The sequence below is a fragment of the Hemicordylus capensis genome, chromosome 2 (assembly GCF_027244095.1).
Source record: "Hemicordylus capensis ecotype Gifberg chromosome 2, rHemCap1.1.pri, whole genome shotgun sequence".
NCBI lineage: Eukaryota > Metazoa > Chordata > Lepidosauria > Squamata > Cordylidae > Hemicordylus > Hemicordylus capensis.
In genome coordinates, this window is record NC_069658.1 from 259,210,958 (window position 1) to 259,236,061 (window position 25,104).

Consider the following 25,104-nt stretch of genomic DNA (forward strand, 5'->3'; position numbering starts at 1 on the left):
GGAGGAACAGCAAGGGAGAAGGCATGCATTTCTTTTCAGTACAGTGCATTTGAGGGGGCCTGTACCTAGGTTCACATTTTAAAATGAAAGTATGTACAGTCATTCACACAAAAACATGTATATGTGGGCAGATACCTGTATATAAGCACAACAGCCATATTCACACATTGTGTTCAGCACATATACAGTAGTACACTTCCTTTCTGTGCAATGCATTTGGGAGGGCCTGTACGCAGGTCCAGATTTAAAAGGAAAACAGGTACAGTCATTCACACAAAAACATATGCATGTGCTCAGACACTTGTATGCACATACAATGTAATGCCTGAATAGGGCTTTTATCATGTAATGAAATGAACAACTGAACAAAAGAGGCACCTTTTAAAGTGGCGATTCTCTTTATTTAGCAGGGGGAGAGCAACTGGCCCTATCCAACCCCAGCACAGCATCCCTCCAGTGGCTGTTGCTGGTGTCTCGCTTATGTTTCTTTTAAAGATTTTTTTTAGATTGTCCCTTTCGGGACAGGGAGCCATTTATTTATTTATATCTATGTAAACCACTTTGGGAAATTTTGTTGAAAAGTGGTATATAAATATTCATCGTATCGTATAGTATTCATAGTATGGAATGCTTGTCCGTAAGTTCCAGTAGTGGCTAACACAGATGGAAAGGAAGTGAAAGCACCCTTCATTTGCTGTTGGTGGCCACTGTCATACCAAAACTGAACAACATTTTTGTATAGTTTTAGATCCTGTGGACATACACAAAGGTGCTCAAATGATTGTAGATGCTTTCTGACAGATCCAGTGAAGATCTGTGGAACACATATCAGATGAGAGTCCTGATTTTGTTAAGGCACCACAGCTGCTGCTGTGTTGTTGATGCATTCTTGGAAGTCTGTAGAGTGAAGAATAAACCAACGTCAGTATGTGAAAATGTCCTGATAAATGGGGTGTTTGGGGGTCGACAGTAGGGCAGGATGCTGTAGCTTTAAGAATTGCATAGAAAAACAGGCACATAATCATTAATGGGGTAGGACAAGCTTCTTACCCAACTTTGGAGGCTGTATGTGCTCCTGATTTTTGGTTGTGTACTGGCAAAAACCTAGGTAGAAGGAGGGAGGAGTGATCATCTGTGACTGTGAGATGGGAGCTGGGTTGGATGGCCGTCTTGCCTGGCTCCTGTCTCACCGACAATTACTCCTCTCTCCTCCTACCTAGGTTTTCACCAGCACATGGCAAAAAGCTGGGAGGGTACACAGCTCTAAAAGTGGGTAGGATGCTTGTCCTTCCTCCTTAAGGATCGTGTGAACTGTCCAGGGGCGTATCTAAGGAAAATAGCGCCTAGGGCAAGCACTGAAATTGTGCCCCTGTCCAAACATCTGACACCCATCTTTCAGATAACCTTACCATAATATCAGCTCAAAAATACAAGTTCAGACACTTTCAGGAGAAACAGGTTGTAAGCACACACACATACAGCCACACATGTGGCACATATGTGCCAGTCGCCTTCCCAAGGAAACGCAGCACATCCATGCGCTGGGCATGCCTCCACAGAGCTAAGGAGTGAAAGCTCTCTTTAGCAAATGCTCTGCCACCTCAGCACACCTACAGGTTGCTGCCTCCAAGAAATTAAGGGATGGGTTTTTTCCTGTCCAAACAGCCTTTGCCTTAAAGCAGAGTTTCTTAACGTGTGGGTCCCCAGATGTTATTGGACTTCAACTCCCATAATCCCCAGCCCCAGTGGCCTTTGGTTGGGAATTATGGGAGTTGAAGTCCAATTACATCTGGGGACCCACACGTTGAGAATCCCTGCCTTAAAGGGAGATAGTTGCAATGAGAAATCCTAGGGGCCCCAAACAATCTGAAATTATCCAGCAGCTTACAATAGGCTTGGATCCAGCAGCCTGATCAGGAAGAAGGTGGAAGTTGCAACTAGCCACAGAACAGCAAAACAGTGTGATATTCGAATCAGAAAAATGGTGTGTGTGTGTGTGCGAGAGAAAGAATTTATAACAATAATCTAACAATTTTCTGTCTAAGCCACACTGCAAAGGTGTGGTAAAAGGTTGCCCCTGCCCCATCCCCTCGAGTTCCAGGGTCTAAAGGTAAAAACAAAACAAAAAACCCAATTCTATTGCACATATATTCCATTTCCTATCTGTCACTGTGACATACTAAAGTAGTAAGAGCATATGGCCTGTGATAGTGTGTATTGGATGGAGTACACCAGCCCACCTTCATAGCATTACAACCCTTTCAAAAGTGAGCTCTGCCATAAATGAACCAAGAAGGCACACAAATATAGTGCCTTGAATAAGTTACACCTCCCTTGCAGAGGCGTATCTAGAGCAAATAGCACCTAGGGCAAGCACTGAAATTGCACCCCCTGTCCAAACATCTGGCACCCATCTTTCAGATAACTTTACCATAATATCAGCTCAAAAATACAAGTCAAGCACATTAATCTTTCAATATTTCAAAAACTATTTAGCAGTGGACATAGCCAGACCAAAAAATGCTGGAAAACTACAAATTTCAGTATGCTGGGGCTCATGAAATACCCAAATACTATGTGGAGGTGTACTTGGAAAACTAAACAGAAGTGTCTGTCTAATTCTCTACTATGCATTGTACTATTACATCAGTATTACATAAGTTACTTATGTAATAATAACTATAATACACTATTACTGGCCTCTAGGGCCTCACAGGGACCATTGAGAATGTGTGGTGGCCATTTTTAAAAATAATATATTTTCAAAAAATGGCCACTAAAAATAAAATGGCCACTGCACATGCTCAAATGGCCTCTACAAGGCCTGGCATGGCCTGGGGCCTCACAGAGGCCATTTGAGCATGCACAGTGGCTATTTTGTTTTCGGTGGCCATTTTAATTTTTTTTTAAATTTTTAAAAATGGCACCCCCTTTGAGTGGCGCCCGGGGCACGTGCCCTACCTGCCTTACCCTAGATACGCCCCCTCCCTTGTTCAATACAGAGGCAGGCAACAGGCAGACTGGACAGTAAATGTTATGTCTAGTTGTCGTAAATCTGTTAACTCAGCTAACCCAACAGGATTTACAACCCCCTTTAGCACTCCCCGGTGAGATAACAGAAAGCGGCAGCGGAACTGCACAAGTGAAAAATAAAAGGCTCACAAAGAAAATAGTAAATGAATTAAGTCCCCCTGAACTGATCTAGATACCCCCTCTAACAATAAATGAGTAGTAAGTGAAAAGAAAACACAGATCAAGGAATCAAAATAGCGAAGGATGACAGAAGCAAGGAATTAACAGAACAAGCAGGAAAACATAAACAAGGCAAACTGGAACTTGGACAAAGTTTAGGAATTCAATTAGCACACTATCTGCAGCCAGCGAGATGTTGCAAATAGCCCTGAGTGATTGAGAGAGTACCAAATATACAGGGCTCAAGAGAACCAGCAGCCAATCAGGCTCCCCTGAGTCAGCACTTCGGCTTCCTCTCTAGCAATCTCCTACGCCTGCGTGACTTCCACTGAGCCTCCCTCTTGAGCTGTCTTTTCAAGACAGGTGAAATCCCAGGCTCCTCCCCATCAGAATTCATGTCTGGCAGCTGTTGCAAATCTTCAGCTCCTGTTGCTGTGCCTCTGAGCCCTCACCAGCAGGCAACTCTTCCCATTCCTGCCCAGACTCCTCTGAGTCTGAAGTCTGAGGCATGACACTAGTTATAAATTCTCTCTCTCTCTCTCACTCACACACACACACACACACACCATTTTTCTGATTCAAATGCTATGAAGGTGGGCTGGTGTCCTCCATCCAATTCTTCCACCTCCTTCCTAATCAGGCTGTTGGATCCAAGCCTATTGGAGTCAGGTGTGCTGAGGTGGCAGAGCATTTGCTAAAGAGAGCTTTCACTGCTTAGTTTTATGGAGGCATGCCCAGCACATGGATGTGCGTTTCCTTGGGAAGGCGAATGGCACATATGTGCCACATGTGTGGCTGTATGTGTGTATGCATGTGTGTGTTGCTTACAACCTGTTTCTCCTGAAATTGTCTGTACTTGTATTTTTGAGCCAATATTATGGTAAGGAGGTTATCTGAAAGATGGGTGTCAGATGTTTGGACAGGGGCACAATTTCAGTGCTTGCCCTAGGTGCTATTTTCCCTAGATACACTCCTGCTTGCTGCCTTCCTCTCCTTTTATATTTATTTATTTATTTATTGTTGAATTTTTATACCGCCTTTCATTAAAAACAACCCCTAGGCGGTTTACAAAAGTTAAAAACATACAATTAAAATATTAAGCTAAACATATAAAACAAATCTAATTTAAAAACTATAAAATACAAGCATAAAAACACATAGACACAAGAATCCTTCTCCTGGTCCCATGTCTTTGCTGCAGAAGAACATTAAGGACTCATGTAATATAGTGCAGCAGATTAACAGACAACATGAACTGTCATCTGAATGCACTCCAAGATATGTGGACCAAATGATGAGGGGTTGTTCTCAAACCCAACAAAAAAAAATTGCAAAATATGGGAAAGGCAACTTGTAGAAATTACATGCTGTTTTTAAATATATTGGCTTTTCACAGTAGAGGTTTTCCATGGTAAAATAACATGTCTTAAAGAGCAAGGCAAATTAATTTAACATTTTTATTTATTATTTATTAAGTCACTTTTTATACTGCCCTTCCAAAATTGCTCAGGGGTTTTTACAATTAAAACATGCAAACAATCCTGCAAACCAGTACTTGGATGTGGTTCTTTCAGAGTTTTTCCAATCTAGGGTTGTCACCAAGTGAATCAGTTTGAAAGCCTTGACCCTTATTTCAAAACACAACCACATCACCTGAGACTTTGTGCTGATATACTTTTATAATAAAACTGCAATCCTGTGTACACTGACTGGGAAGTCAGGCATCTTTCCCCCCTCCATACACACACACAACATGGCACACGTGGGTTCTTGAGGGCACAAACAGCAACTGAACTCACAAGAATGTAATAATATAAAACAAGTATATTCATGTAAATATGCATTAGCAGAAACATTTCAACACATAACTTAACATATTCCCACATCCTGCCTAATTCTTTATCCACTCCCCTCTCTGTCTCTAAAGGATCCAATATTTAAACAATGGAATTTCCAAGCATATAAAGATGTAAAAAAAAACAAGGTAATGAGGTTTTTTTGAGGGAGGATGGGGGAGACCTTGGAATTTTTGTTGTTTTTTAATGCAACTTGGGGCCTGGGTGGGAAAGAGACCCACCATTCAGAAAAGCAGGAGCTGATTCACTGCTCCCTCATGCCTCTCTCTCCTGGCTTCCACTCTTTCCCTAGTCATAGCTGAATGGAGTGTTTGGAAGGAAGGCACCCCCCCCCCCAACTTCCCTCCTGCTGCTTCTGCTTCTTCAGGACATTTGCAGAGTTCAGGAGTTTTGCGAGCACAGAGAGCAGACTCTGGTACAAAAAGTGAAAAATACACAAGACATACCCGATCTCCACGAGGGTGCTCCATTCTCCACGCCCCCCCCCATGAAACGCTTCCCCTTCCCTCTTTGAAGAGAAACAGTTTGCAAACTAAAGTCCAAACTCCACAATTTGCAAAAAACAAAAACAGGAAGCGGGGGCTTACTTTTAGTTGTCTTCCTTGTGCAGAGTTCAGGAGTTTTGAAAGCACAGAGAGAAGACATGTACAAAAAATGAAACACACAAGACAGACCTGATCTCCACAAAGGTGGTGCTCCATTCTCCATGCACCCCCCCCAACTCTTCCCCTTTCCCCTTTGAAGAGAGGCAGTTTGCAAACTGAAGTCCAAGCTCCACAATTGGCAAAAAGAAAGAAAGAAAGAAAGAAAGATGGGCTGGGGTGGGGGCTTACTTTTCCTGTCTCCTTTGCAGTCTACTGCCCTCTTCCACCTCCAGGTCCAGCCTGGGCAATAGAAGGCAGATAGAAACGTCCCCATCCCCCAACAGCAGGACAGAGCTCAGCAGCGATCTAAACAATTATTCTCAGCTACCTCAGCCTGCCGGGGCAGAGGAAGCTTCGCTGAGGGGCTGTTTGCTTCTCTCCCTCCTTCCATCGCCTTGGGCTCCCAGCAGCTCTCTCTCGCAAGCATGCTGCATGGGCGGGGAAGCAGGGAGAGATATGGCAGGCAGGCAGCTGCCTTTGCTCTCCCTTTCAGGCATGCTGCATGGCAGAACTGAGAGGGCAAAGACTGGTCTTGGGTGGTGGTGGTGGGGGGGCTCAGAGGCTGTGGGCCAGGAGACATTTGTCTTCCTTTGCCTCATTAGCAGTATGTCCCTGGCACTGGCAGCTCTTTTAATTGGTGGGCTGGTTTCTTTGAACCCTAGCCCGCAATGGTGGCTTCACTCTTGCTTCCCACATAGAGATGCAAAGATGGGGAAGGAGTCACCAAGCTGACTCCTGCCTGTTACGTAGTTGTTATGGCTATGTCTATGAGTCATGTCCACTAGGACCCCTCTCTCTTACTACTCATTTAAGAAATGGACAACTGCTATCAATCTTCCCTTTACTGGGAGCATTTCCAAACACAATGCTGAATGCGGACTAGGAGATAGGAAAGAGCAGACAAGGTGGGAAACTTGTTTCTGGGCTACACCAATTTAATCCATAGGTGAGTGAAAAGATTATACTAGAACAGTATACTAGCTAAACTAAAGGTAAAGTTTGCTGTCAAGTTGATTTTGACTCCTGGCGCCCACAAAGTCCTGTGGTTGTCTTTGGTAGAATACAGGTGAAACTCGGAAAATTAGAATATCGTGCAAAAGTCCATTAATTTCAGTAATGCAAATTAAAAGGTGAAACTGATATATGAGACAGACGCATTACATGCAAAGCGAGATAAGTCAAGCCTTAATTTGTTATAATTGTGATGATCATGGCGTACAGCTCATGAAAACCCCAAATCCACAATCCCAGAAAATTAGAATATTACATGGAACCAAAAAGACAAGGATTGTAGAATAGAACAATATCGGACCTCTGAAAAGTATACAGTGTACTGTGCTTGACTGGCCAGCAAACTCGCCTGACCTGACCCAATAGAGAATCTATGGGGCATTGCCAAGAGAAGGATGAGCGACATGAGACCAAACAATGCAGAAGAGCTGAAGGCTGCTAATGAAGCATCCTGGGCTTCCATAACACCTCATCAGCGCCACAGGCTGATAGCATCCATGCCACACCGCATTGAGGCAGTAATTGCTGCAAAAGGGGCCCAAACCAAGTACTGAATACATATGCATGCTTATACTTTTCAGAGGTCCGATATTGTTCTATTCTACAATCCTTGTCTTCTTGGTTCCATGTAATATTCTAATTTTCTGGGATTGTGGATTTGGGATTTTCATGAGCTGTACGCCATGATCATCACAATTATAACAAATTAAGGCTTGACTTATCTCGCTTTGCATGTAATGCGTCTGTCTCATATATCAGTTTCACCTTTTAATTTGCATTACTGAAATTAATGGACTTTTGCACGATATTCTAATTTTCCGAGTTTCACCTGTACAGGAGGGGTTTACCATTGCCTCCTCCCGTGCAGTATGAGATGATGCCGTTGAGCATCTTCCTATATCGCTGCTGCCCGGTATAGTACCTGCAGGGATTCGAACCAGCAACCTTCTGCTTGTTAGTCAAGATAAAGCAAAATTGTTGTTTGCAAAATCATGTTGCGGGGGGGGGGGGTCCTGCTGCAAGCAGAGCTTTACATAACTCTCCCTCCATATGAGTTTGAATACAGTACTCACAGGGTTTGATTTAACAGGGAACCATTTATCCAGACCCACTTCTTCACTCGTACATCAGCAAGAAACCCAATCCATGTCTCTTTCTGTATCTTTTGCTGGAGGAATTCCTACAAAAGGGAAGTCAGGAAGTTTTTTCTTTGGCTTCTTTACTGCCCCAAATAACAAAGCACCTAAAGATTAACATATTTCTTGCAGCATAAGTTTTCATGGACTTCATTCAACCAGTTTGCAGGACTGGTTGAGGCAACGTCTGTGAGCTTCAGTTCAGAGGAAATGGAAATTGAGGTACTCGTAGTTGGCAGACAGACTACACAAAGAGCAGAATAGAAAAGAAGAGACTACACAAAGAATTCGAGAGGCGAGCTGGTCTTGTGGTAGCAAGCATGCCTTGTCCCCTTAGCTAAGCAGGGTCCGCCCTCGTTGCATATGAATGGGAGACTTGATGTGTGAGCACTGCAAGATATTCCCCTCAGGGGGTGGATGGAGCTGCTCTGGGAAGAGCATTTAGGCTCCAAGATCCCTCCGAGGCTTCTCCAAGAGAGGGCTGAGAGAGATTCCTGCCTGCAACCTTGGAGAAGCTGCTGCCAGTCTGTGAAGACAATATTGAGCTAGATAGACCAATGGTCTGACTCAGTATATGGCAGCTTTCTATGTTCTTATGTTCCTAGAAAGGAGAGAAGGATGCATTATTAAATGCCACACCACTGTCTTCTATTTTCATAGATGACAATTAGGCCACTCTAAACATTAGCATTCATCCAAGACACAAGGAGGCGGGTCTCATGATCAACAAAATCCACCTCCAGAGAGTTAGCAGGGAGAGTGGGCTTAGCCAGCTCTCCCCGCAGACGACCAGCCATTCTGCTCCGGGCGGCCGAAGTGGTCGCCCACACGACTGCCGGCTTTGTTACGGAGCCAGCAGGGGTTGGGGGAGATCGGGGGCCGTGTGGCCTCTGGAAGCTCCAGCATGCCCCGTGTGAGCGCGCAGGGCATGTTGGAGAAACCTCCGAGCTGGGAGGCTGCTTTTAAGCCTCCCGGTTGGAGGTCTACTTGTGAGTTGCCGCTGTGCGGAGCGCGCCGCGGCAACACATGAGCGTAAAGCCCGGGTTAGGGAAGTGCTTGCTCCACTTTCCTGGGCTTAGGGGAGGGGTACTTAAGCGGGTGACTCGCTTTAGAGCTACCTTGGTTCTCACGGTAGCCAGAAAGTGGGCCAGGCTCCCTTAGCCTGCTTTTTGGCGATCATGAGAATTGCCTCAAGATCTGCTCTTTAACCACCACAGGAGTTCTCACTCTGCCAGCATCTGCATATAGTCAGGAGCACTGTGAATATTGTGGTCAACATCCTGACTAATGCTGTGCTTATTCAAAGCTGTTGGGCTAGCTAGTTGTGCTAAGCCTGAAGCTAGTGTTGTGCTAGCACAAAGATGTTTGCACTTATGCAGCAAGGTGCACATATGTTTTGCAGGGAGGTTTTGCACAATGCATAGAAGTACAATTCCCAAAATTCCTATGAATTAGTGCTGCTATATAGAAATCTTCTAGTCAAGTCTAAAATAACAATCCGCGTGTCATCATAGATTGATTGGATGTGTGCCTTGTACTTCAGCCAACCAATCATGTGAAAGGAGTTCTGCTCACTCTTAGTTTGGATTCCTGGGCTTACTGCTTCAGGGCGTAGGGGCAGAGCCACCATTACGTGAACGGGTTCGAAGAACCCAAGCTGCTGCCCCTCAGGGTCTGTGGGACGCACCTCAGCCATGCCCCTGTGTCTGACATCAGATGCAGGGCTGTTATTTCGCTTGCAAACAGGGCTGCACAGCTCTGTTTGTGAGCTGAGCTATGTCCCTTGTGTCTGATGTCAGATGCAGGGGGCATGGCTTAACCACAAACCCTGCATCTGACATCAGACGCTTCTGATGCAGGGGGTGGGGCTAGGGCCACAGCAGCGTGCTGAACCCGGACCACCACTGGTCTCTCTCTGTCCCTGTCATGGCAGATGCTCTCTGGAGCACATTTCCTTAGTTAGATAAGAGCCATATATCTTTTCACCTAACAACCATCCTTCCACACTTTTAACCTTAGTAATTTATTTCCTGGTACTCTGATCTCCATTCTGAACAATAAACTTCTTGCAAGCCCAGCCTCCCAGTGTAAGTGATCTGCATACCTTGGAAGTAAAATAAAGCTTTTGAAACAAGGGGAAATCGTGGTTGTTTGAGTGTACACTTATTGGGGTTCCTGTACACCCAGAATATATCATCACCATCCTCCACCACTATTACCTTTTATGTAGATCAGCAAGGTATGACATGAAGATGGAGGAACATATGGATATCAGTATGGTACTTTCCTAGATACACATCAATGCTCTTCAAATCACAATGTAAAATTATTTTTATAATGATAATTTTACAGCTATCTTTTTCCTTTCTTTCTAATGTCCCATGGCTTTTTCAGGTTGTAAGCCTTTGTAGGTGTCTATACCTACAAAGATTAGAATAGTTTGGACAATGTTTTCCCCCATGACACTCTATGGATACGGAAGCTGGACTTTGAAGAAGCAGGATAGAAAAAGTATTTACGCTTTTGAATTTTGGTGCTGGAGAAGACTTTTGAGGATACCATGGCCAGCCATGAAAACAAACAAATGGATCATAGAAAAAATCAATCCAGAATTTTCACTCGAGGCACAAATGATCAGGCTGAAACTATCATACTTTGGACACATTATGCGAAGACCCAGCTCCCTTGCCTTGAGAAGTCCATAATGCTGGGAAATGTTGAAAGCAAGAGAAGAAGAGGACAACCAGCAGCATGGTGGATGGACTTGATTACGACAGCAATGAATGCACAACTGAGAGACGTTAAAGGCCAAGTTGAAGACAGATCATCCTGGAGAGAATTTATCTATGTGGTCGCTAAGAGACGACACCGACTTGATGGCACTTAATCAATCAATCAATCAAAGCCTGAGGACAATTCTCTCTCTTTTATTCTCTCACTTTCCCCCCACAATGGTATCTAGAAATTTCAGGTACTCTCTTACTGTTGGCTGACATGCCACAAAGTGTACTGTGGGTGTTTCTGTACCACCCACACTGGTGCAGGTGTATAAAACAACGCAGGCACTGTTGCACAGGAGCACTCTTCCACTAATATGTAAAACTACACAGTTGTATCTGTGCAGTGCTACAGTCATTATTTCCAGGGGTTGTAATGTTGCACAAGCATGATTGCACAGTTTTATTTATTAGCACAAGAGCACAGCTTTGCAATGGTGCTGGTGTTGTTTTAGATGCCTGCAAAACCTCCTGCAGTATACCGCATGGCATGTTGGCCACTGCTATTAATCTTATTGCTGTTAACAGTCACAGTTTTAGCCCAACTGCCTTCCATGCAGTTTCTGAGTGATGTTGCTGCAAATCATTTTGATAGAAAATGATGCTTTTACCATCTGTTCCTGACTATAGATTACTGCTAGTCGAGATTTCTTCTCCATACAGTCATCCTTGCTCTTCTTCCAGGGTTGAATTAATTCAGAAAACCAGTAACATGTATCCTGATGCAGCAGCCACGTCACAGGGCACAGGTTGCACCTTCTATTCTCTAAGAAAGAAAGCAATTATTTTAATGTGGATTCCTATTGCATTCTGCAGGCCTGAATGAGATTATGAGGCGGTTCCCACAATCAGTAGGAGCCGCCTGGAGAGGGTTTGCTGGGAGAGCAAGTGCGCAGGGCATGCTGGAGAGACTTTTCAGACTCCTGGTTGGGGGTCTACTCGTGAGTTGCCACGGTGTGGATCTGCGCCACAGCAACACATGATTAGAAAAACTGGGTTTGCGGAGCACTCACTCTGCAAAACCGGTTTAAGCACCAGGCTGCTTAAGCGGGTGACCCGCTGAAGAACCACCGGGCTTGAAGCCAAGCCCAGTGGTTCTCACGATGGGAGAAAAGGCTAGCCCAATTTTCTCCCACCATGTGAATAGCCTCTGTGTCTCTTGTGTTTCAATATTGTGAAGATTGGCTGTGTTGGGACATGCAACAGCTGCAGCCAGTGAAAGTAGAGACCAGATTATGGACAACACCAGTTAATTACTGGCTTGGGTTGAACAGTAATGCCATTGGGGCTGGCCCCTCTTACTCTGAGTGATAATTTCCTTTCTAATTGGTGGAAATGCATTTTCCATAAACTACTTACCTGTGTGGCCTATTTCCGGATAATCTATGTACGTTAAACAGGGAGAAGGCCAACAAATTTATTGTACAGAGTTTTTTTAGATCTAGAACAGCAATTTAATTTGAGTCACATTCCTACCTTTTGCAGGACTCTAACTGAGATTGATGGAAGAGCTCTGGAACCCTACCTTTATACTATGACATACCCAAAATATCATTGGGCTTTCTCAAGCGCAAGATTTAATACTCTTCCCTCGACACTTCTTGAGAGCAGGTATAGTAAAATTCCTACTGTATGTCTGTGTCCTTGTGGCATGGAAGAAGTTAAATCAATAACACATGCACTTTATACTGTAGATTTTATTCCGATATACGACATAATTTGATTTTGCCCTTTTTACCGGAATATCTGGGCCACCCTGATGTTTTTTTAATGTAACATTGCTTTTAGCAGACCAAAGGTATCAAGCCACTTATAATGTTGCTAAAATTTGCTTTTTAGCCTCTAGATTGCAGGGGTCTCTGAAACCAATATGATTAGTTTTGTTTAGTTCTGATGTATCCTCCTTTGATTTGGATGTATCATCTACTATTATTAACTGTGTTCCTTCTTGCTGGCCTCTGGCCACAATAAAGATTAGGTTGTCTCTTAGGATCACCCCTATGTGCATTTGGCCTAGCTTCTGAACCAGTCTGTGAATAAACTGTAGATGTGTAGGCTCTGTTTGCACAATTAGGGGATCTGCAAAAGACCTATGATGCAGGGTCTCTGATTGCATCCATGAAACAGAATTCAAGTGACTGATTACAAATCTAAATTAAAAGCATGCTGGAATAAAAATGTCTTGGTTGTGCATTTAAACAGACAAAGGGGGAGATTGGTAGGAATAATAGAAAACAACAGTTCAATTGAAAACTGCTTTCAGGCTTGCAGATCCTGAATCTGGGCACTAGATGTCACAAAAGGGCAGCAGAAATCCTTAAGGGACATAAGCAAAGGAAACAGGAATAAGTTTGTTCAGGGTGCTTTCCAGATTACCCGCTACAACTGCGGTAAAATGCTTCGGCTTGGCAGGATTGTATTCACAATTATCTCCAGAATTAAAAAACCCTACTACGGGAAAATACAGCAACCTTTTTGCAACACACATACAACGTTATGGCACTATATCACAGCAATTAAATCTGAAACAAGGCGTCTGAAATGTGAATGGCACCCTGCTGACAGGCTAGGGATTGCAGTGTCACAACACAGGAAGTACAGAAGCACACTTAGCAGATATGCCATGACCCCATTGTAGAGTCTAATCTGGAAAGCACCCAGGAGGGCTAGAGACAGATGAAGTTACCTGTTAATCCAGCCTCACACATTTGTTCCCGGAGCACAGACCTGAAATCCTCTTGAGCTTTCCCCCCTTCAGATCCAGTGAGGTTGTATCGATGTGAATCAAAATTATGTGGATTTTTTTTCACAACTTGGAAGGAAAAAAACAGGTCAGCCCCATATAAGAAAGATGCAGAAGTAGAATTCGTATGTTACACATTGAAAACCATGAAACATCACACACCATATAGGGGACAGCAAGGACAGCTTTAATAATTCATACAGCTGCTTGGCAGACCCTGAGCATGCCCCCTAGGGTTCCCAGATGTGGACTTTTACCCCAGATTTGCAACTATTTTAAGCCCCCTGCAACTATTTCTGTGCTGGAGGGGGTTTCGGGAGTTCCAGCGATCCTGCTGCAAGTGCTGAGTGGCTCAAATTACTCGGTGGCTATTGCCCATGGGTAGGCCCACTGGAAACAATGGGTTTACTCATGTGTAACATTTGCTGTGTCATGGCAAGAGGAACTCATTTGTATAGATAAGACGGAGGTACTCATTATGCAGGGTCAAAACCCGGGAGATGGGTTTGATCTGACTGTTCTGGATGGGGTTACACTTCCTCGGGAGGAACAGGTATGCAGTCTGGGGGTGCTTCTGGATCCAAGCCTCTCCCTGGTCTCCCAGGTTGAGGCGGTGGCAAGAAGTGCCTTCTATCAGCTACGGTTGATATGCCAGCTGCATCCGTTTCTTGAGATAAATAACCTAAGGACAGTGGTACATCTGCTGGTAACCTCCAGACTGGATTACTGCAATGCGCTCTATGTGGGGCTGCCCTTGTATGTAGTCCGGAAACTACAGCTGGTCCAGAATGCAGTGTGGTGATGTGATTTTAAATTGCTGTTTCTTTAAGGGGTTGAGTATGAGAACCAGCTGAAAGGGATCAGTGTATCTAATGTATAAAAGAGAGCAGAGAGCAATGAGAGAGCAGCCTTGCTTTGACTTGACTGACTGCTTGCTCAGCTTCTGATGGCTGTATTATCTTAAGAGACTGTTTACAATAAAGGACTTTGTAGACTCTATCTCTTGTGCATCTTGGATACAACATGTGGCAGCCAGGTTAGTTTCTGGGTCATTTCAGAGAGACCATATAGCTCCCGTATTAAAAGAGCAACATTGGCTGCCGATAAGTTTCTGGGCAGAATAAAAGGAGCTGGTTATAACCTATAAAGCTCTAAACAGCTTAGGCCCTGGGTATTTAAGAGAACATCTTCTTCATCATGAACTCCACTGCCCACTGAGCTAATTAGGAGAGGTCTATCTGCAGCTGCCACCGGCATGTCTAGTGGCTACTCGGGGATGGGCCTTCTCCATTGCTGCCCTGAGGCTTTGGGATGTGCTCCCTAGTGAAATAAGAGCCTCCCCATCTCTGACAGCTTTTAAAAAGTCTTTAAAGATGCACCTGTTCATCCAGGCTTTTAATTAAATATTGTTTTAATGGTTTTAATACTGTTTTGAATTTTTTTTAATCGTTGTAACATTTTAACTTTTTTTGTTCTTTTGTTTAAACTAATGTTTTACTTTTTCTGTCTTTACTTTGTTGTAAACTATCCAGAGACGTATGCTTTTGGTGGTATGAAAATATGTTAAATTAAAAAATACTGATGCTGTACTGGCAATTCCCATTCCAATTCCCCAGCCAAGTGTTTTTTGCAGTAGCCTGCCTCCTCGTTTTTTCAGCGACTCACTGTAAGTGGCCCCAAGGAGAGACCTCTGACTGTGTCCTGTGTCTCTGCTGCTCTACAGCTCCAGTGCACAGCCAGCAAGCTGTGTAAGTGTGGTCACACCATAGTTTTGTATAAGGGCATTAGAATATTCGCCATTTTATTTTCAATCCCCTTCCTAATGATCCCTAGCATGGAATTGGCCTTTTTCACAGCTGCCGCACATTGAGTCGACACTTTCAATGAGCTGGCCACCACGACCCCAAGATCCCTCTCCTGGTCAGTCACCAACAGCTCAGATCCCATCAGCATATACTTGAAGTTGGGGTTTTTCATCCCAATGTTCATCACCTTACACTTGCTAACACTAAACCACATTTGCCACTTTGTCGCCCACTCCCCCAGTTTGGAGAGATCCTTTTGGAGCTGCTCACAATCCGTTTTGGATTTCACCACCCGGAAGAGTTTGGTATCATCTGCAAATTGGGCCACCTTGCTGCTTACCCCTTCTTCTAGATAATTTATGAATAATTTAAAAAGCACTGGTCCCAGTACAGATCCCTTGGGGACCCCACTTCTTACTTTCCTTTATTGTGAAAACTCTCCATTTATACCTACCCTCTGTTTCCTGTCTTTCAGCCAGTTAGCAATCCACACATGGACTTGTCCCCTTACCCCATGACTGCTAAGTTTCCTCAGGAGTCTTTGATGAGGAACTTTGTCAAAAGCTTTTTGGAAGTCCAGGTAGACTATGTCAACTGGATCACCTTTATCCACATACTTGTTGACACTCTCAAAGAACTCCAAAAGGTTGGTCAGGCAAGATTTATCTTTGTGGAAGCCATGCTGGTTCACTCCCAGCAGGGCCTGTTGTTCTGAAAAGGGTGTGAAAAGGGTTCTGTGGTGGTTTCCCTCCCCCTTGAAAATGAAAAGAAAATGCACCATTTGTTCTATAGTATTCTGAGATCCAGTCAGAGGAAGGCCGGTATTTGAACTGTGTGGAAAAGGGGTGTGTGAGTTGCATTTATTCTCAAATCATCCTGTTTTTAGCAAAGCATGCATATATTATACCAGTTAGCATATGTAGATCTTATGCAATTTTTGAATGCAAAGTGGAGACTTTTTAGAGATTTTTTTTTTTGGTGAACAGCACCAGTGTTCCCTGTAACAGGCATTCCCATATGTTGTTGACTACAGTTCCCAGAATCCATGGCCAACGGCCATTGCAGCTGGCTATTCTGGGAGCCGTAGTCAAGAACATCTGGAAATCCCTGTTACAGGGAACACTGAACAGCACCAACTATTTTCACTCTTTTGGTGACAGATTTGGACTATTTTCACCACCTGGACCTGGCAACCCTAATCCACCCTCCCCCGCCACGCAGCGGTAAAGCCTCTAGGGGGCCTAAGAAATTCTTCATGGCATGAACTCCTGCCATATTTTGAGACTCAGTTTTGACCATGTTAGGATCTGAATGGTTTTTAGAAGCCATTTTGACAAACTTTGAGAGTTCAAGGAGGGACAAACAAGAGACATTATTATTTGGAGAGGGTTTCCATGGGTGGGTGGAGAACCTAAATAGTGTCAACTGCCAGGGAGAGGTCTTCCAGTGCTGCTCCCTACAAAGGCACAACATAAACTGGGAAGGAAAAAAACCCAAAGGGACAGCTTAAAATAACAATCAACAACCAAATAAAAAGCCATATTTCTGGGGGAGAAAGAAAACACAGTCGATGGGTAAAAGGTTTACTGAATTTTTAAAAAGATGTCTTCAGGATGTGAGAGAAAAGCTATAGGGGTATACTTCTGAGGTAGGGAGTTCCAAGTATTTGATGCCACAATAGAGAAGGTCAATTTCCCTCATTAATTGTTTTATGGTGTGTTATAGTCTCTGTTTTTAACTGTTAATTGATTTTAATTGTTTTGTTTTAATGTAAACCCCCCTGAGCCATTTTTGGAAGGGCGGTATAGAAATTGAATAAATAAATACATAAATATTTTGGGTTTGCTCATTTAATTAATATTTAACTTTTTAAATAAAGCTGCTCACATATTCCATTATCTTTAAAGTTGCCTCTGAATCCATAATTAGATTCAAGTTTGGGGATAAATTGTAACACCGACTGCTATTTCTTCATTTTGATAAGACTGCTATGGTCAAATAACAAGTTGATAGTTAAATGTTCTAGTACTAGACTGTTGGCTAACTGTATTGCTGCAGGTAGCAAAAACAAATAAATCCATACTCATGCTTTCTCTTTTCAATATTTTCAAAAATGATGAATAAAAAAGAGAGGCCTGAATTTAAAAATTACGACTTTTCAGTTTTGGTCAGTGAGAGAAAGCTATCCAGCACTGACAGCATGATCCCCTTATTTCATTCCCAGGTGGTGGACACATAGATTGCTACAGTTTCCATTATTAGCATAATAATTTATAACATTTCCTGTCATAAAATATCTTAAGCATAAGCTATAAGAAAACTAAAGCCCATTTCTTTGAACTAGACTACCTCTGGTTTCAACAATCAGGATTATAAGCAGGCTTTCTCTGTTGCTGCCCAGAGACTCCAGAATGTGCTCCCTGAAGAAATAAGAGCCTCCCCAACTCTGACAACTTTTAAAGAGTCCTTAAATACTTATTTTTTTCACCCAAGCTTTTTAACGTGATTGTGGGTTTAAAGTGTATCAAGGTTTTTTTATTTTTGTCTTAATTTGTTTTATTTTTTGTAAACTGCCCAGAGATGGAGGTTTGGGGTGGTCTACAAACTTCCATCTCTGGGCAGTTAACAACAACAGAAAACAAATTAAGGCAAAAATAAAAAACTTGGAACAATTTAAAACCATGATTGCATATACTGATAAATTAACAAACAAAATACCCTGTTTGGTTTTGGCATATATCTACAATCTATGGCCCTATTTGGATGATAACTTATTGGTCCATTTGATGAGAAAGTGGAGGCTTTAGGAATTTGTCTCCCATTTTGTTAAATAATTACATAAGTCAGAAGACAAATTTTGGCTATCAGTACTGTCTCATGGGATGAATGCCCACAGTGATTTTTTGCAATGTCTACCCACTTTAGAAGTGGAAAATAGGTGATAGCATTATTGCACTTACAGCTTTGTGTGTGTTATCACCCCTTGTTTATCCCTACTCCCAAATGATTAGGATAAAATTGCAATCACTTTTTCACAGAGCAAAGATAGGGTTAAGGTAAGGGTTAGGATGACAATGAACAAATTGTTGTACAATCTCCATGGAGTAATCTTTGGAGAACATTCCTACTAATGTTCATTTCCAAATGTTCTCTGACAACATCAATAAAAATTTATAGTCATGTATGTGGCCCTGCTAACTGACCAAAGAGGCACCTTTTAAGAGTGGTGGTTCTTTTTATTTATCAAGGGAAGAGCAACTGGTCCTATCCATCTCCAGCACAGCATCCATCCAGCGGCTGTTTCTTTTTTTTTTTTAAGATTGTGAACCATTTGGGGACAGGGAGCCATATTATTTATTTATTTATGTCTATGTAAACTGTTTTGGAATTTTTTTGTTGAAAAGCAGAATATAAATAATTCTTGTATTTATTATATCGTATGTATTAAAAATAGAAAATTTTAGAACTTTTAAAACATCTTTTCAAATTTGGCCACTGCAAAACTAAAATAAATAAATAAAAGCGTGACAACACACTGAAAGCTGGAAGTACTGCAGTGATATCACCTATTTTTCATGTCTAGGGGAGTAGATTGATTAAAAATCACAATGAGCATTTTACCCCCTGCCGGCTCATGTACTATTTCAGCCTTGTTGTTGTTCCTTAAATTCTGATTGGCAGATCTTGGAGTGGTGAGCTACTAAATAAACTTCTAAAGTTTAAAGTTTAAACCTTATTTCTTGAGTTTGTCTTTCATCTTTTGAACTGTGGGCAATAACTGGACAAGGACCTGACAGCTAAGCCTTGGGCAGCAAGGCTAAAAGGAATTATTTAACAAAACAGGAGACAAACTCTCCTATATGTGCTGACAGCATGCCCATCACGACTCTTCTGTGGACATCCAAATGTCCTCCTGGCATGTCCCTTTATCACATGCAGGGGCTGTTCATCCAAACAGCAGGTCTGCACATACTCAAATACTTGTTTAAACAAGTATTTGTGTGTAGAACAGCCATTCTGATAATTGGCTCCTTCCCATGCAATAAAGCAAAGTGCCAGGAGAACAAGACATCCACAGAAGAAGTCACAATGAGCACATTCACGACACATCCCCTTTCTCATTGTGTGGGTCAGTAAGCTGTCTTCAAAACTGGCCCAAATAATTTTGTTCTCTGGTTGTGGGGCTGGCACTCCCACCTATGTTCTGTAGAAAATGTACAGAAAAGACTAACCCTTGTGTTAGGAAAAAAGGTTGAGCTGCCCCTCCTACCCCACAGACAGGGGCGCACCTAGGTAATTTTGGTGCCCGAACCTGAAGGGCTTCAGGGCCTGTACCCCCAGCGAGTAAGAATTAAAAAGTCAACTTTTTTAAAAAAAAGTCAAACCTGCATATTACTGTGGCGCTGAAAGGATGGGGGGTCCTTCCACCATCCGATGCTGCCGCTGCCCCGCGGGGCTGAACCATGGCACCAGAAACTTCAAGAATTCCAGCTGTGCCGTGTGTGCAGCTGGGGTGTGTGGGTGAGCTGAGCAGGTCTCCCCCACTCCTGTGGTGGCATCGGTGGGCAAAGCGGGGGCGGGCGCTGGGCTTGACCGTTCGTGACCCGGTGGAGCTTCCTCTCAGTTCTCAAGGGCTGCTGCGCTGAACGGTCGGGCCCAGCGGTTGCTCCTGCTCTGCCCGCCAATGCCACCACCATGGGGATGAGGGAGGCCTGCTCGGCTCACCACCATACACCCCACACCTCAGCCGTGCACAAGGCGTGCCCAGAATTATTGAAGTTTTCCACTCCGTGGTTCAGTACTGCATAGCACCAGCAGAGTGGAGTGGCAGCAGGAGCCCCCCCCCCGGGCCTTTAGAGCCACGGACCTTGTAGGCCACGGACTGGGGGTAAGAGCACCTCTTCCCACAGATAATAAATGATCTAGAACAGGGATTCTCAAACTTGGGTCCTCAGGTGTTATTGGACTTCAACTCCCATAATCCCCAGCCTCAGTGGCCTTTGGTTGGGGATTATGGGAGTTGAAGTCCAATAACACCTGAGGACCCAAGTTTGAGAATCACTGATCTAGAAGTTGGGGTAAGCAGTGAGGTGGCCAAATTTGCAGATGACACCAAACTATTTAGGGTAATAAAATCCAAAGCATATTGTGAGGAGCTCCAAAAGGAGCTCTCAAAACTGGGGGAATGGGCAACAAGATGGCAAATGTGGTTCAGTGTTAACAGTAAAGTGATGCATATTGGAGCAAAAAACCCCAGCTTCACATATACACTGATGGGATCTGAGCTGTCCGTGACTGACCAGGAGAGGGATCTTGGGGTCGTGGTGGACAGCTCGTTGAAAGCATCAACTCAATGTGTGACAGCTGTGAAAAAGGCCAATTCCATGCTAGGGATCATTAGGAAGGGGCTTGAAAATAAAACTGCTAATATTATAATGCCCTTATATAAAACTATATGGTGCAGCCACACTTGGAGCACTGCGTACAATTCTGGTCACCATACCTAAAGAAGGACATTGTAGAACTGGAAAAGGTGCAGAAGAGGGCAACCAAGATGATCAGGGGCTTAGAGCACCTTTCTTATGAGACAAGGCTGGGGCTTTTTGGTTGAGAAAAAAGATGACTGTGGGGAGACATGATAGAGGTCTATAAAATCATGCATGGTGTAGAGAAAGTTGATAGAATTTTTTCTCACTCTCACAGAACACTAGATCCAGGGGTCATCCCATGAAATTGATTGCCAAGAAGTTTAGGGCCAAGAAATGGAAGTACCTTTTCACACAATGCATAATCAACTTGTGGAATTCTCTGACACAAGATGTGGTGACAGCCAACAACCTGGATGGCTTTAAGTGGGCTTTGGATAAGTGGGCTTTGGATAAGTGGGCTTTGGATTCATGGAGGAGAGGTCTATCAACAGCTACTAGTCTGAGGGCTATAGGCCACCTCCAGCCTCAGAGGCACAATGCCTCTCAATAGCAGTTGCAGGGGAGTAACAGTAAGAGAGAGGGCATGCCCTCAACTCCTGCTTGTGGGCTTCCCAGCGGCATCTGGTGGGCCACTGTGTGAAACAGGATGCTGGACTAGATGGGCCTAAAATTTTTAAATGATGACATTTCCTAAGAGGCCAGAATCCTTCCTGCTGGGAATAACTCAAGGAGCGTTCTCCAGAAGAAATTTAACATTTTTAATGTATGCAACCACGGTGGCTAGAATAGTATATGCGTAGAAATGGAAAGACAATAAAATGCCCTCAAAAGAAGACTGGTTGATAAACATTTTGGAATATGCTGAGATGGCAAAACTTACAGCACTTATAAGGGATGAAAATTTGGAATGTCTCAAAGAAGATTGGGAACCATTTTCACTTTACTTAAAGAACTATTTTTCTAATATGGATTTTTCAGCAGGGTTTGAAACAGTAATAACAGCAGTATGGGTTGGGTAAAATCGAGTAGTAGTGTGGGGTATGCATGTTTTGAATTATTATAGCAATGCTTTATATGTATAGTTAACGTGAACCGCGCAGATAGGTAAGCGGGAAGTCAATATTTATTTAATCAAATAAATGAATGTAGCTGGATTGTAAAGCTATTGTAAAAGCCAATAAAATTTTAAAATGCAAACACACACACACACACAAAAGATGGGCTTTGGGCCTGATCCAGCAGGGCTGTTTTTAGGTTTTTATGTAAAAATTGCAGCCTCCTGCAGTTAGCTTCCATTTAATGAAAAACTGAGGGAAATTTACAAACAACTTTCTATAATACATGGCTTGACTCCTAACTGGTTCCATAAAAAGTCCTTTTCATTTCTGGGTTCTCATTCATTCTCATTCATTCATTCGTTCATTCAATTTCTATACCGCCCTTCCAAAAATGGCTCAGGGAGGTTTACACAGAGAAATAATAAATAAATAAATATTCATTAATGGTTCTCCTCTCCCCTTGATGGAATATGTGATTTATTTACAGTCTCATGCACATATCTCCCATTAAGACACTCACCCCAAACTCCCATCACGATCACTGCCACCACCAAGACGATGTTTCCAGCCCATCCAACCCACAGTGCAATCCAGTGCCAGCGTGGGCATGGTTGGTGATCTGCAAAAACACAGATGAAAAGACTGGGTATGATGTTTCAAGAAAGACAGGCCTGGGTTAAACTTTCTGATAGGTACTCAGATTTATAAGGCCCCAGCCAGATTGGGAGCCTTGCTATGGAACAACTGTGTGGGAGAGATAATCAAAGTCAGAAGTGATTGTTCTGCACCACATGTACCGTGTTATAGAGAGCAATGAGAGCTACGTGGGGAGTAGGAGGTTCCTGCGCCTTTCTGTGGTAGATTCAGACCTATATTCCTGCTTGCCTCACTCATCCTGCATAGCTGCCTTCTCACTAACTCAAGAAAATGAAGCAAAACCACGAGGCAAAGGGTAGAAGCTGCATAGGACACTATCTTGTATTTCTTGTATGTAAACGGCTTGAAAATACTTGCCATAAATATTGCCCACCACTGATCTATGGAACACTGTGGATACTTCCTCTTCACCAAATAAAGGGGTAGAGATCAAATTCCCCACTGGGGGAAGATTTAAAATAATTTGACCAGTAAATGCAGAACGGTTCACAGCATGTTTTGCTGCATGGATCTGCATGGATAGATGTTGCCACCAGAAGTTGGGCTGAACAGTCCTTTGATGCTTTCCTAGTCTACATAAAAGTGTCAGAAAAGGCACATGGTTTTGCTTGTTCAAAGGTCCCAGTAATCTCTGGGAGGTCTTGCATAGGAGACATTGATGGTTCCCATGCAACCTCCTGGGCAGCACTGGGTGTTTCCCAGAAGGAGTAGCCATGATGTCCTGAGGGCACATGTCACATCAAGAATTTATTTTAGCTAAGTAGGCCTGGGTCTGGTTAGTACCTGGATGGGAGATTGTTTGGGAACCCCATGCTGCCTGGTTCGACAGAAGAATGTGGAGAAATACATGTGAAAATGAATAAAAGTACTTCTGTATTTAGGGCCTTCACTTTACTTTCCAGATACTAATCTAAAGGCTGGAACAATCCAACTTCCTCATGGGACTTCTAGAATGCAATTAGCATCAGGTAAGAGTAAGGAAGCTGCCTTTCCTGAGACTATATTCAACAAAATACACAAAATCAACTTCAATACAAACACAGCATCAAAAAGAAGTTCAGCAGAACTATTCAGCAGAGGAGTACAACCCAGCTCTCAGCTCTCATGCTGGCCTAAAGATAAACATTTTCAGATGCCTTCTAATGGCAGGCAGAGACGGACTGAGGGGGATTCCTTCTGGAATAGAGTCTCAGAGGGTAGGTGCCAAAGCTAAGCTATAGCCTCCATCCTGATCAGCCTAACATCCTAAGCTGACTGGACAGGACTCAGAGTCAAGCTTCCCCCATGAATTTTAAGGAATGGGGGTGAATTTGTATAGGTGAAAACATTGCCAAAGATACTTTGGTCCAGGCTATGGAAGATTTTTTTAGGTAATACTCAGAACCTTAAATTGTTACAGAAAAAAACAGAGGAAGACAGAGAACTTTTTGTGGTTCTGTTCACATCTATTTTCCCTCAGCAGGAAGTTCACAGGAACATATGTACAATTATGAACACGTTTGAATATATCTGTATTTGGGTGCATGACAAAGCATCAGGAACTGTTAATTTATTTCTAGACATTTACTATATAGGTGGCCTTTTGGGGAAGCATTATGCCTTATAGAGATGCATCATGTAGAATTCATCAGGGGCATCTTTAGCAAGTGACTGGGGAAGCTGCATTTGTTGAATTTTTGTCTGGATGTAGCACTCTGTAGCCCAATGTCCGGCTGAAAGATCAAGCAAAGTGTGGGTACATGGAGCCTCATTTCTAAAATCAGTTTAATATACAAAACCATACAAAGTAATTTTTACAGCTTATATAGCACGGAAGTTGGAGATGGACATTTTAACTTGTAATTTCCATGTGTTTTAGAATGAGAAATGAATGAGAACTGAAAGTATCTTCACTCTCATTTATTTATTTTATTTTTTATTGTTAAATTTATATATTGCCTTTCATTAAAATAATCACAAGGCAGTTCACATAGAAAAAGTTAAAACAAGACTATAAAAATTACACAATTAAAATATCCTAAAATATAAAAACAGATCTAATTATTTTTTTTAAAAAAAATACATACATAAAAATAAAAAAACCCCTCTCATCAGTTTGAATTATTAAATTAACATTTAGTAAAGCCAGATTTGGCTTCCCATCACTCTTCTCTTCTGAAACAGTAAGCCCTCTTACCACACTTCTGGTATAACACTAAAAGAAAAAGGTGGAGAAATGCATGTGTTCTTGTTACCTTGCAAACTTCCCACAGAAAACGTATCCAGTAGATCTTATTTCCAAAACACAGTAAGATATGTAAGGCGCTTGATTGTATTTTTATTGCCCATTTTAATTTTTTTAATTATGATTCTCTTTAGTCCTTCTGCTGAGGAGAAAAGCGGGCTAAAAATGGATGGCAACATCCAGACTAAGTTAGTCATTACTAAGTCCCATGGAAATTAATGGGACTTAAGTTAGTCATGACTTATTTGTCTCACTGATTTCAATGGTGCTTAGACATGATTAACTAGTGTGGATATTGCCCAGTAAGAACAACAATAATTAAGTGGACTTTGCATTGACTCTCATTGCTTTTTTATCTCTTGATCTCAGTGGAGCTGAAATAGGCAGCATATGTCAACTGAGCACCCCTCCCCCCTCAGTCAGTCCTCCCATATACTCACATTATGAGAGATTGCCCAGAAATAAACTAACTCACCTGATTGCTGCACTGCATCCAAATTTCTTCTGGATGAAGAACCTTCCAGCAATTTTATGTCTGCATAGACAACAGCTGCATCCATGGCAAAGGCAAA

General features: G+C 42.8%; 1 protein-coding gene across 1 annotated transcript; it reads right to left on the minus strand.

The window, feature by feature from the left end:
• Positions 1-658: 658 nt before the first annotated feature.
• LOC128341867 (killer cell lectin-like receptor subfamily B member 1B allele A) lies at positions 659-25,104 on the minus strand. The gene is made up of 6 exons (XM_053288484.1): positions 25,008-25,104; positions 22,172-22,270; positions 13,303-13,428; positions 11,228-11,382; positions 7,777-7,883; positions 659-897 (listed from the first exon to the last, which is right to left on the minus strand). Exons 1-6 carry the CDS (start codon positions 25,090-25,092, stop codon positions 774-776), a joined length of 696 nt encoding a protein of 231 aa, XP_053144459.1. The 5' UTR covers positions 25,093-25,104; the 3' UTR covers positions 659-773.

Bases quoted from the DNA above. Each gene is read 5' to 3' on its own strand.
- LOC128341867 (XM_053288484.1), bottom strand. From the start codon at position 25,092: ATGGATGCAGCTGTTGTCTATGCAGACATAAAATTGCTGGAAGGTTCT. The intron at 22,271-25,007 runs GTGAGTTAGTTT...GTGTTTTTGCAG, and splicing joins GGATGCAGTGCAGCAATCAG to ATCACCAACCATGCCCACGC. The intron at 7,884-11,227 runs GTAAAAGCATCA...TCCCTTTTGTAG, and splicing joins TCTATAGTCAGGAACAGATG to GAATTCCTCCAGCAAAAGAT.